A 12,037-nucleotide genomic window follows, 5' to 3' on the forward strand; every position below is an offset into this window, starting at 1 on the left:
TGAGATCTTCAAAGCTGGTGGGCTTTAGCTCACATCAAGACTCCATACTCTCATCCGACGGATTTGGCAGGAAAAAGAACTCCCCTGTCCCTCTAACTTCAGGAATATGACAACTGTAACTATTGAGGAACCTGCTTTTTGGAAAATCTGAGGGACATTGAATTTTGGACGAGGAATTTTTCAAAGTTTGCAATATTAATTTGGGGCTGCGAATATACCATTCGTCAAGAAACCACGGGTCAAGATAGATGTCCAACAGCGAACACATGGAGAGGGAAGATATACTTTGGATACCTAAATTAATAAAGAACTGCTGTTGCCAGACTAAAGACTCTTGCTGATTGGTTAAAAACACCTAGCTCAAGAGAAGTATTCTTTGAACATCTTAGTTGTTAAAACTCTCAGGCAGTGTGTGTATGGGTGTGCCTTAGAAGCAGACAGCAAGAAAAAGACTCTCTTTCCCTCTCTCTCTCTGCCCCAACTTTGTGTTAAACTTTCCTCAGAAATGTCTCATCAGGATAACTCATCTTTTTTGAGAGTTCGCAAAGTTATGATAAGCAAGAGTCATCAAGGACAGTTTCACCAAAACAGTAGCCGGAAAGAACTTCTAGATCTATTGTGACCAGAATTCTGTTAGATCAACAGTGTTGAGGTCTCAAATTTTATCCTTTTAAAAGATATTTTCCCATACCCCAGCCTCCACAGAGGACTGTGCGTTTTATCCTGTTTGTGTGTGTACGGGGTTTCGAATATCTGTTTTATTAAAAAGGGGAAAATTGTTACATTTCTAAACTACAACTTGTCTGTTAACCAGTTTATTAACTTGTTTTCTTAAAAAGGTAGCTTGTTTCATAATAAATCAATATAATATAATAGAACTCAAAAGACCAGAACCTATACAGAGATTCTGTATAATGAGAAAGAATGGGTGAGTGCATGTTTAAACTTTTTGTATATTTGCATATATTTTTCCTATATGTTTTGAAATGGTGTTTTATAACTTTTCTTAAAAAGGTAGTTTGTTTTATAGTAAATACATTTTTTGTGTGTTTACTGAAAGAAGGCTGGTTAGAGTCTTTTTATGCTGGGAATAACAGTATCAAAGGAAACAACTGGCCAGTTTTGTGGGTGAATTAAACATTTAAACTATTGTTACGACCTGTGGAGAAGTGGGGCTAGAATTATCTGTGCACTCCTCCCATTTTGGTCAATAACACTATCTTCAAGAAGGGAAATAAATCATGAAGTGGAAACCATTGAGGTATTTCCCACTTGCCATAGCAAGGAAAATTCTGACATGCATTCTCTGAATTATCTACTACTTGTTGCTGAGGAAATCCTCCCAGAGCGTGGCGCTTTAGACCTTTCAGAGGAACCTCTGACATGGGCCCAGAACTTCTGCTCTTCAGATGGTCGTACCCCTCCCCCACCACCCCCCGAAGATGAGCTGGGGGACCCCTCAGAAGTCCCCACGCACTGACTAACTGGGAACTGCCTGGGAAGTTTGGACTTCCGTTGGATAATTCCCCTACTTCTGGGGCCTTCTGAAACTCTGAGTTCAAGTCGGAGACATCAGATGGTTTTGACTCACTTACCTGAATAGTTATCCAGGGAAAGTTAGAAGGATTAAAACCAGTTCTAACTCTTGGGTAAATATAATACTGACTCCCTCACTACTTCCGACCAGACTATACCCCTGACCACCTCACCCACCTGCCAACCTACCCCCTCACCAATCTACCTGCCACCTTACCCCCTCACCCACTTACCTCCTCTCCGTAGCTTCTCAAAGTAGCTCTGGGATCTCTAAACTTATGGCACTAACTGCCGTATTGCGGTAAGAAGAGGCGTGCCATGGCTTCCCCCAACGATCCTGCCCTATGGAAGGACGACTCCCAGAACAGGTGTGCTCCACATTTCTGAGAAGGCCCGGTTCAGAAGTCCGGGCGAGAACTGTGGAGCTCCAGTGCAAATTAAGTAAATAGGAGCAGAGTGACAATCCAACAGTGATTGCCATTCCATAGAAGGTTTGGCCCAAGGCCTTCGTTGCCAGACAAATATGAGAAAAATGTCAAGAACACCACCGGTGACTCTTCATTCCATTTATGGGCCTGACCAAAGCATTTGACTCAGTAAATCGTGAGGTTCTGTGGATTGTGCTCCAGAGATTTAGACGCCCAAAAAACATCTTCACAATCCTGAAACTGCTTCATGATAATATGACTGCAAGTAAATAGGAGCAGAGTGACAATCCAACAGTGATTGCCATTCCATAGATTTGGCCCAAGGCCTTCATTGCCAGACAAATATGAGAAAAATGTCAAGAACACCACCAGTGACTCTTCATTCCATTTATGGGCCTGACCAAAGCATTTGACTCAGTAAATCGTGAGGTTCTGTGGATTGTGCTCCAGAGATTTAGACGCCCAAAAAACATCTTCACAATCCTGAAACTGCTTCATGATAATATCACTGCAACTGCCTTGGATTGGGAGATCTGAAACAGTTGCCTTCAAAATCCAGGCCGATGTTAAGCAAGGCTGAGATAGCCCCCATACTATTTACAATCACCTGATAGTGGCTATTCACCTCAAAGATATATTGCCCTCTGGTGCATTAAATACCACCTAGATGGAAAACTCTTTAACCTCAGTCGCCTTCGTGCCAAAACTTCGTGACCACCACAGACATATATGATCTACAGTTTGCAAATGACTGCAGTATTGTTGCCCACTCTGCACCAGATTTGCGAGCCACTCCCTATCTCTTCAATACTGTATACAAGAGACTCGGCCTGTCCTTGAATGTTGCCAAAACAAAAAACTCATTAACCTGGTCAGCCAAATATTCCACCTCCTATATCTATTGAAGGAGACACAGAAATATGTTGAGCACTTCATTCCTTGGCAGCCACCAAGTGTGATAGAATACTCCCCACTTGCCTGGATGAGTGCAGCTCCAACACAAGAAGCTTGACATCATCCAGGACAAAGTGGCCCACTTGATTGGCACCCCTTCAACAAACATTCATTTCTTCCACCACCGACACACAGTGGCAGCAGTGTGCATCATCTACAAGACGCACTACAGGGACTCATCAAGGCTCCTTAGACAGCACCTTCCAAATCCACAACGCTATCATCTAGAAGGGCAAGGGCAGCAGATAGATGGGAATACCACGACCTGGAACTTCCCCTCCAAGCCACTCACCATCCTGTCTTGGAAATATATCGCCATTCCTTCACTGTCGCTGGGTCAAAATCCTGGAACTCCCTTCCTAAAAGTACTGTGGGTGTACCTACACCACATGGACTGCAGTTCATGAAAGCAGCTCACCACCACCTTCCCAAGGGCAATCAGGGATGGGCAATAAATGCTGGCCCAGCCAGCGATGCCCGCATCCCATGAATGAAAAAAAAAAATCACAAGACTTGTGCACCAGCATGCTTCAGTACTCAACCAGAACGTATCCACATTCTCCTTCCATAAGCAACTGCAGCAAGGTTAACCATTAAACCATTTTCAACAAAGACAAGACCACTTGTATTCTTCAAGGACACAATTTGGAATAAAATAAATGTAGGCAATCTAAAAAGAAATTATAGAATTGAAAGATGAATAACTGGAAGGGTGTAAGACAGATGAACATGTTTACCTTCTTCTGGAGATGTGGAGATAGGAACTGCTGTTAGGTCATTAATAACATAATCAAAGAGCCTTCCTTCTGCAGCATATGTCTTCAGTACTGGAACGCAATCTTCAACCAACACCTGAAAAATGGAGACACACTGTTATATCACTTTTGAACACAAGAAGATAAAGATAGGAGAAGTCAGCCATACGGAAAATCAAACCTGCTCTGCCATTCAATAAGGTCATGGCTGAATTTCTACATCAATTCCACTTTCTTACATGATCCACGTGTTCTCTTAGCTCTTCTCTTAGTTCTCAAAAATAATTCTACCTTGAACATACTCAACGAGTGAGCATCCACAGCTCTCTGGGGTAGGGAACTCCCAAGGTTCACAACGCTGATTGAAAAAGTCTCTCGTCTCAGCCCTCATACTGAGACTATTACCTGTAGTCCTCCCCAGCCAGAGGAGAACATCCTCTCAACATTAACCCCGTCAAGCCCTTGAAGAATTTTATATGTTTCTGTGAACTTAACACATTCTTCTAAACTCTAGAAAATAGAGGCTTATTCTACTTAATCTCTCCTCATAGGTCAACACTCATCCCATGAACCAATCTAATCAAGCTTGGACTTACACCCTCCAAGACAAATATATCCTTCCTGAAATCAGGAAATCAAAACTATTCACAGTACTCTACACGTACGGTCTTACCAAAGCTCTGTACAATTGCAGCAAAATTTCCTCACCTTATACTGCAATCCCTTGCAATAAAGTCCCACACATCACTTATCTTCCTCTTGCTGTACCTGCACATTAACTTTCTGGACATTCAAATCCCTCTGAATACCAACATGCACTACTGTCTCACCACTTAAAAAAATTCTGCCATTCCATTATTCCTACCAAAGTGGATACAGTAATTTCAAACCTTCCTCACATTCGTCCAACTGCCACTTTCTTGCTTTAATCTGTTTATAACCCTTTGCAGCCCCTTTATTTTTGGGGAACAAAGAATCTAATAAGAGCAAAGAGCTTAAATGTAATTATCATTAGTAAAGAAAAGTACTGGAGAAATTAGTGTGACCAAAAGTTGACAAACCCACTGGGCCTGATGGTCTGAATCCTAGGCTTTTAGAAGAGGTGGCTGCAGAGACAGTGGATGCACTGGTTTTGATCTTCCCAAATTTCTTGGATTCTAGAATTGTCCCCATGGATTGGAAGGTGGAAAATGTAACCCCATTGTTCAAGAAAGGAGGGAGAGAGAAAACAGAGAACTGTAGGCCAGTTAGCCTGACATCAGTTGTCCTGCTTACAGCTTATTTTTCCACCTAGTTTTATATTATCAGCAAACTTGGATATATTATAACCAGGTCCCTCACCGGAGTCACTGATATAGATTGTAAATCGCCAATGTCCAAGCACTGATCCAAGTGGTACTCCATCAGTTACAGCCTACCATTCTGAAAATGACCCATTCATTAGTCTGTTAACAAATCCTCAATCCATGCCAATATATTTAACTAATCACATGAACCCTAAGCTTGTGCAATAACCTCTTGTGTAGCAACTTATCAAATGCCTTCTGAAAATCCAAATACACAACATCCACTGGCTCCCCCCACTTGCTTCATTACACTTTAAAAACCTAATTTGTTAAACACAATTTTCCTTACATAAAAGCAGTGACTATATCCCCAATAACGGTATTAAAGTTGAATAAAGGCAACTACAGAGGCATGAGGAGCTGGCCAGAATTGACTGGGAGATGAGCCTAGCAGGAAAGACAGTGGAACAGCAATGGCAGGAGTTTCTAGGAGTAATTTGGGAGACACAGCAAAAATTCATCCCTAGGAAGAAGAAGCATACTAAAGGGAGGACGAGGCAACCATGGCTGACAAGAGAAGTCAGGGACAGCATAAAAGCTAAAGAGAAAGCATACAATGCGGCGAAGAGCAGTGGGAAACCAGGGGATTGGGAAGCCTAGAAATACCAACAGAGGACAACTAAAAAAGAAATGAGGGAGAAGATTAAATATGAGGGTAAACTAGCCAGTAATATAAAAGAAGATTGTAAGAGTTTTTTTTAGATGCATATAGGGTAAGAGAGAGGCAAAAGTGGACATTGGGCCGCTGAAAAATGACACTGGAGAAGTAGTAGTGGGGAACAAAGAAATAGCGGAGGAACTGAATAGGTACTTTGCGTCAGTCTTCATGGTGGAAGACACGAGTAACATCCCCAGAGTTCAAGCCAGTTGGGGGGCAGAGGTGAGTATGGTGGCCATTACCAAGGAGAAGGTGCTAGGAAAACTGAAAGGTCTGAAGGTGGAAAAATCACCTGGACCAGATGGATTACACCCCAGAGTTCTGAAGGAGATAGCTGAAGAGATAGTGGAGGTGTTAGTGGTGATCTTTCAGGAATCACTGGAGTCAGGGAGGGTCCCATAGGACTGGAAAATCGCTAATGTAACCCCCCTGTTTAAGGAGGGAAAAGACGGGAAATTACAGGCCGATTAGCCTGACCTCGGTCGTTGGTAAGATTTTAGAGTCCATTATTAAGGATGAGATTTCAGAATACTTGGAAGTGCATGGTAAAATAAGGCAAAGTCAGCATGGTTTCATCAAGGGGAGGTCATGCCTGACAAATCTGTTAGAATTCTTTGAGGAGGTAACGAGTAGGTTAGACAAAGGAGAGCCAATGGATGTTATCTACTTGGCCTTCCAGAAGGCCTTTGACAAGGTGCAGCACAGGAGGCTGCTCAGTAAGATAAGAGCCCATGGTGTTAGAGGCAAGATACTAGCATGGATAGAAGATTGGTTGTCTGGCAGGAGGCAGAGAGTGGGGATAAGGGGGTCCTTCTCAGGATGGCAGCCGATGACTAGTGGAGTTCTGCAGGGGTCAGTGTTGGGACCACAACTTTTCACTTTATACATTAATGATCTAGATGAAGGAACTGAGGGCATCCTGGCTAAGTTTGCAGATGATACAAAGATAGATGGAGGGACAGGTAGTATTGAGGAGGCAGGAAGGCTGCAGAAGGATTTGGACAGGTTAGGAGAATGGGCAAAGAAGTGGCAGATGGAATACAACGTGGGGAAGTGTGAGGTCATGCACTTTGGTAGGAAGAACAGAGGCACAGACTATTTTCTAAATGGGGAGAGAATTCAGAAATCTGGAGTACAAAGGGACTTGGGAGTCCTAGTGCAGGATTCTCTTAAGGTTAACTTGCAGGTTGAGTCGGTAGTTAGGAAGGCAAATGCAATGTTGGTATTTATTTCGAGAGGACTAGAATATAAAAGCAGGGATGTGCTGCTGAGGCTTTATAAGGCTCTGGTCAGACCACATTTAGAATATTGTGAGCAATTTTGGGCCCCATATCTCAGGAAGGATGTGCTGGCCCTGGAGAGGGTCCAGAGGAGGTTCACGAGAACGATCCCAGGAATGAAAGGCTTAACATATGAGGAATGTTTGAGGACTCTGGGTCTATACTCGATGGAGTTTAGAAGGACGAGGGGGGAATATGATTGAAACTTACAGAATACTGAAAGGCCTGGATAGAGTGGACGTGGGGAAGATGTTTCCATTAGTAGGAGAGACTAGGACCCGAGGGCACAGCCTCAGAGTAAGGGGAAGACCTTTTAGAACAGAGATGAAGAGAAGCCAGAGAGTGGTGAATCTACGGAATTCATTGCCACAGAAGGCTGTGGAAGCCAGGTCATTGAGTATATTTAAGACTGAGATAGATAGGTTCTTGATTGGTAAGGGGATCAAAGGTTACGGGGAGAAGGCGGGAGAATGGGGTTGAGAAACTTATCAGCCATGACTGAATGGCGGAGCAGACTCGATGGGCCGAATGGCCTAATTTCTGCTCCTATGTCTTATGGTCTTATAATAGATTCTAGCATTTTGCTGACAACTGATGTCAGGCTAACTGGCCTACAGTTCTCTGTTTTCTCTCTCCCTTCTTTCTTGAACAATGGGGTTACATTTTCCATCTTCCAATCCATGGGGACAATTCTAGAATCCAAGAAATTTGGGAAGATCAAAACCAGTGCATCCACTATCTCTGCAGCCACCTCTTTTAAAAGCCTAGGATTCAGACCATCAGGTCCAATGGGTTTGTCAGCTTTTGGTCACATTAATTTCTCCAGTACTCTACTGATGATAATTGCATTTAAGTTCTTTGCTCCTATTAGATTCTTTGTTCCCCAAAGATTCTGGGATATTCTTTGCGTCTTCTACTATGAAGACGGCCACAAAATATGTGGCAAGTGATGTTAGAAATCAATACTGTATACAGGGCTCCATTTTTGTGGGAAATTAACCAAGTTGGTGGGTGTAGGGGTTAAAGAAACACACGAAGGCTATAAAGTGAAATTAGGAGCAATAGGGAGGGCCGTGGGGGGGCAAAAGGTCATCCCATCCCCCACAAATAGCTCTACCTGTGACAGACTGCTTGCTGTTATAGGTGGAACCATCAAACCCAAATAAGCTGCATAAATACGTGTGACATGATGAGGTGGAAATCACCTCTATTTATTTGAGGAGTCATGTGCTTGACAAGCAGGGACGAGAGAGATTAAGGGATGTATAACATTAACTGCAATAATAGAAGTCGCTTCTGGAGGAAGAGAGGCATATAGCGTGGGAGATGTCAAGAGTTTGCAAGAGTGTGAACCTGAAAGGGACAAGGCTCCAAACTCTAAGGCAGACAAGTAGGACATTTAACAACATGTTGTGCAAGCAGAATTCAAGGTACTGTCTGCGAGAGGACAAACGAATGCCGAAGGAATGGATTTATACCTGGACAGAGCAGCTTACATTAGGAAGATTAATGAGCTGAGGCGCAGGGGGCATGACTGCAGATGAGTAAATCTGTGGCTGTGATGGAATAGATTACAGAAGATAGGTGACCACATGACTACAGATCAGCAACCAGGGAGGCAAGAGGACTGGATTGAATGTGACCAAAGCTAAGTTGATGAGGCAGTATACAAGACCTGAATGAAAGCATAGCAATAAGCACAGTTATGAAGTTGACTGAAGACTTGACCAGCCTAGTTGTGACAACCAATCTTCTAAGCAGACACAAGTTATCTAGTTGTATGGTTGAGGGAAAACAAGAGCATTGCCAGCAGGCCTACCTGATAGCAGTCTCCTTTCAAATTGTCCAGAACATCGCCACAAGTTTTGCGCATGTGTTTGCAACATGCATCAATCACCATCTGGTCAATGTTCAACTTCCGTTAAGGAAGAACTGAATAGAATTTGAAAACATAGTAACAAAAAAAATTAAGCTCTTTTAAGTTATAGCTGAATAAACACTAATAAAAGGATAGTAACATTACAATTTGGATGGCATTTTATTTTTAAAAGAGGAGTTGTCTCCCCAGGTTTGGGGCACTGGGCCCACTCTACGACCATGGTTTATGATAAAGCCCCTAGCTGTCCGAAGTTCAGACCCTCCTCAATGCAGTGTTGGCAGATTCCCGGGAGGAAGCAACAGCCGAGCTGGATAAACAACCAAGCTGTTGCATGCCAGACAATTCTTGCACCAACAGATATTTGGAAATACTGCCAGACCCACACTGGAATTGCATTCCTAAAATCTCTGTGCGTCTCCACTGTTCCCCCCTCCTTTGATGTTATTCTTAAATCCCACTTCTTTGATTAGGCTTTTGCTCACCCCTCCTAAAATCTGTCAGTGGCCATTTTGCCTGATTCTGCCTTTGTTAAATGCCCTGGGATGTTCTACATGAAAGGTGCTTTACAGATGCAAGTGTTGCTAAATGCATCACCTGATTGCATCATTTTGGTGCCCCGCCACTATCTTGAACACTTTTAAAATGAAGGAACTCGGAACCCAGTGTGGTCTAAAATTCCCCTTTTTTTTCTGCAGACAGCACTACAAATTAACAAGCCAAATTCCAGATTCATGCTGCACATTATAATCGCTATCATCTCTGGCAGCAGCAACCCCTGCACCTGACTAGTCAGCAGCTCTCCGGTCTGCACTCTCCAAATGGAGAGTGCTCTCATTTAAGAAGAACTCCCAGCCGCCAATAACATGTTAAGGTTCAGCTATCACCATTCAATTCCCTTCACTCAAACCTCTGAATGTGAGGAGATAACAACTATTAGCAAAAAGTTTGATCATGCTGCAAATGGAGCTGGTTACTGGCAAGGGCACTCATTCATGGAAAAACAGGTAGAATGGTGGCATTCAATACCTAAAGATTTGGTACAAAAACCAAACTCTGCATTTTAATAAATGAAATTTAGAAATATAAGAACAGGAACACCATATTCAGCCCCTCGAATCTCTTCCGCCATTCAATTAGGTCATTGCTGATCAATATATTAGGAACATAGAAAATTCGTCGCACAAGAGGCCGTTCGATCCAATGTGGCTGTGCTGGTCGAACACCAGTTATCCAACCTAGCCCCACATTCAGATATTGGTCTGTAGACCTGTGGATATGCACTTGATGTGATGTAATCCAAGTGTTTTTTTAAATGCAATGAGGGTTTCTGCCTCTATCACCTTTTTAGGCAATGAATTTCAGACCCCCACCACCCACTGGGTGAAAATAATTCCCTTCAAATCCCTTCTAATTCTTCTACCAATACCTTTAAATTTATGTCCCCTGGTTATTTACCTCTGCAAATGGAAATAGCTCCTTCCTATCCACTCTAGTTCAGTCCCTCATAATTTTATGCACCTCAATCAAATCTCTCCTCAGCCTCTCCTGTTCAAAGAAATCCCAACTATGCAACCTTCCCCAATAGCTAAAATTCTACATTCCTCATCACATCCTTGGAAATATCCTTCATACCCTCTCTAGTGTGATCATGTCCTTCTTCCTTTAATGCAGTGACCAGAACTGGGCACAATACACTAGCTGTGGTCTAACTTGTGTTTTATACATTTCTAACATAACCTCCCTGCCTTATACTTAATGCCTCGTCTAATAAAGCAAAATATTGCATTGTCATCTTAACCACTTTATCTACCTGTCCTGCTACTTTCTGGGATTTGTGGACATACACTCCAATGTCTTTCTGTCCTTCTACACTTCTCAGTATTCACAAACTTCTGTTTTCCCTTGTTTTGTTTGTCCTCCCCAAATGCATTACCCCTCACCACAGAATTGTTACAGCACAGGAGGCTGCTATTCAGCCCATGTCTGCACTGGCTCTCCAAATGAGCAATTCACTTAGTGCCATTCTTCCACCTTCTCCCCATAACCCTGCACATTCTTCCTTTTCAGAAAACAGTCTAATTCTCTTTTGAATGCTTTGATTGAACCTGCCTCCACCACACTCTCAGGCAGTGAATTCCTCATCCCTGGAACCATTCTTGTGAATCTTTTCTGCACTCTCTCCAATGCCTTCATATCTTAAAGTGCAGCACCCAGAACTGGACACAATACTGAGACTGAACCAGTGTCTTATACAAGTTCAACAGAACCTCCTTGCTCTTGTACTCTGTCCCTATTCATAAAGCCTAGGATGCCTTATGCTTTAACTTCTCCAAATTGAATTCTAACCAGTAGCTGCACGAAAAGGTTTTTCCTCATGTCGCTTTTGCTTCTTTTGCCAGTTACCTTAAATCTGTGCCCTCTTGTTCTCAATGCTTTCACGAGTGGGAACAGTTTCTCTCTATCTACTCTGTCCAGACCCCTCATGATTTTGAATACCTCTAACAAATCTCCTTCTGAGCCTTCTCTTCTCCAAGGAAAAAAGTCCCAAATTCTCCAAACTATCTTCATTTCTGGGGTTCTTCATCCCTGGGATCATTCCTGTGAATCCTTTCTGCACTCTCTCCAATGCCATCGCATCCTTCCTAAAGTGCAGCGCCCAGGACTGGACGTAGAACTCCAGCTGAGACTGAACCAGTGTCTTATACAAGTTCAATATAATCTCCTTGCTCGTGTACTCTGTCTCTATTCATAAAGCCTAGGATGCCTTATGCTTTATTCTCAAAATTGAATTCTATTTGCCACTTTTCTGCCCACCTGAGCAGTCCATTGATAATTTCCTGCAGTCTACAGCTTTCTTCCTCACTACCATTCAAATGATATTATGTAATCTAAACAAAACTTCCTAAGCATGTCCTCTATACTTAAGTGAAAATCATTGATTACACACCACGAAAAGCAAGGGACCTGGAACAGCGGCCTGTAGAACCCCATCAGAAGCATCTTTCCATTCACAAAAGCACCCATCAACCACTAACCTTTGCTCCTGTCACTAAGCCAATTTTGGATAGAATGTTATAATTATTTATCGCACAGAAGGCAGCCATTCAGCCTATCTAGTCTATGCTGGCACTCTGCAGGGCAATACAGTCAAACCTATTCCCCTGCTGATCCCCACAGCCCTGCGCATTTATTTTCTTCAAG

The 12,037-nt window shown here is 42.8% G+C and overlaps 1 protein-coding gene across 1 annotated transcript in view; it reads right to left on the bottom strand.

Annotated features, from left to right (window-relative positions):
* Window positions 1-12,037, bottom strand: part of sms (spermine synthase) — a 64,034-nt gene that overhangs the window by 27,475 nt on the left and 24,522 nt on the right. Inside the window, exons 7-8 of the mRNA XM_078559561.1 lie at window positions 8,777-8,872; window positions 3,656-3,770 (exon numbers count right to left, since the gene is read on the bottom strand). Coding sequence (XP_078415687.1) covers window positions 3,656-3,770; window positions 8,777-8,872 — 211 coding nt within the window. The remainder of the gene's footprint in view (window positions 1-3,655; window positions 3,771-8,776; window positions 8,873-12,037) is intronic.

The sequence above is a fragment of the Cetorhinus maximus genome, chromosome 16, assembly GCF_964194155.1.
Source record: "Cetorhinus maximus chromosome 16, sCetMax3.hap1.1, whole genome shotgun sequence".
Classification (NCBI taxonomy): domain Eukaryota; kingdom Metazoa; phylum Chordata; class Chondrichthyes; order Lamniformes; family Cetorhinidae; genus Cetorhinus; species Cetorhinus maximus.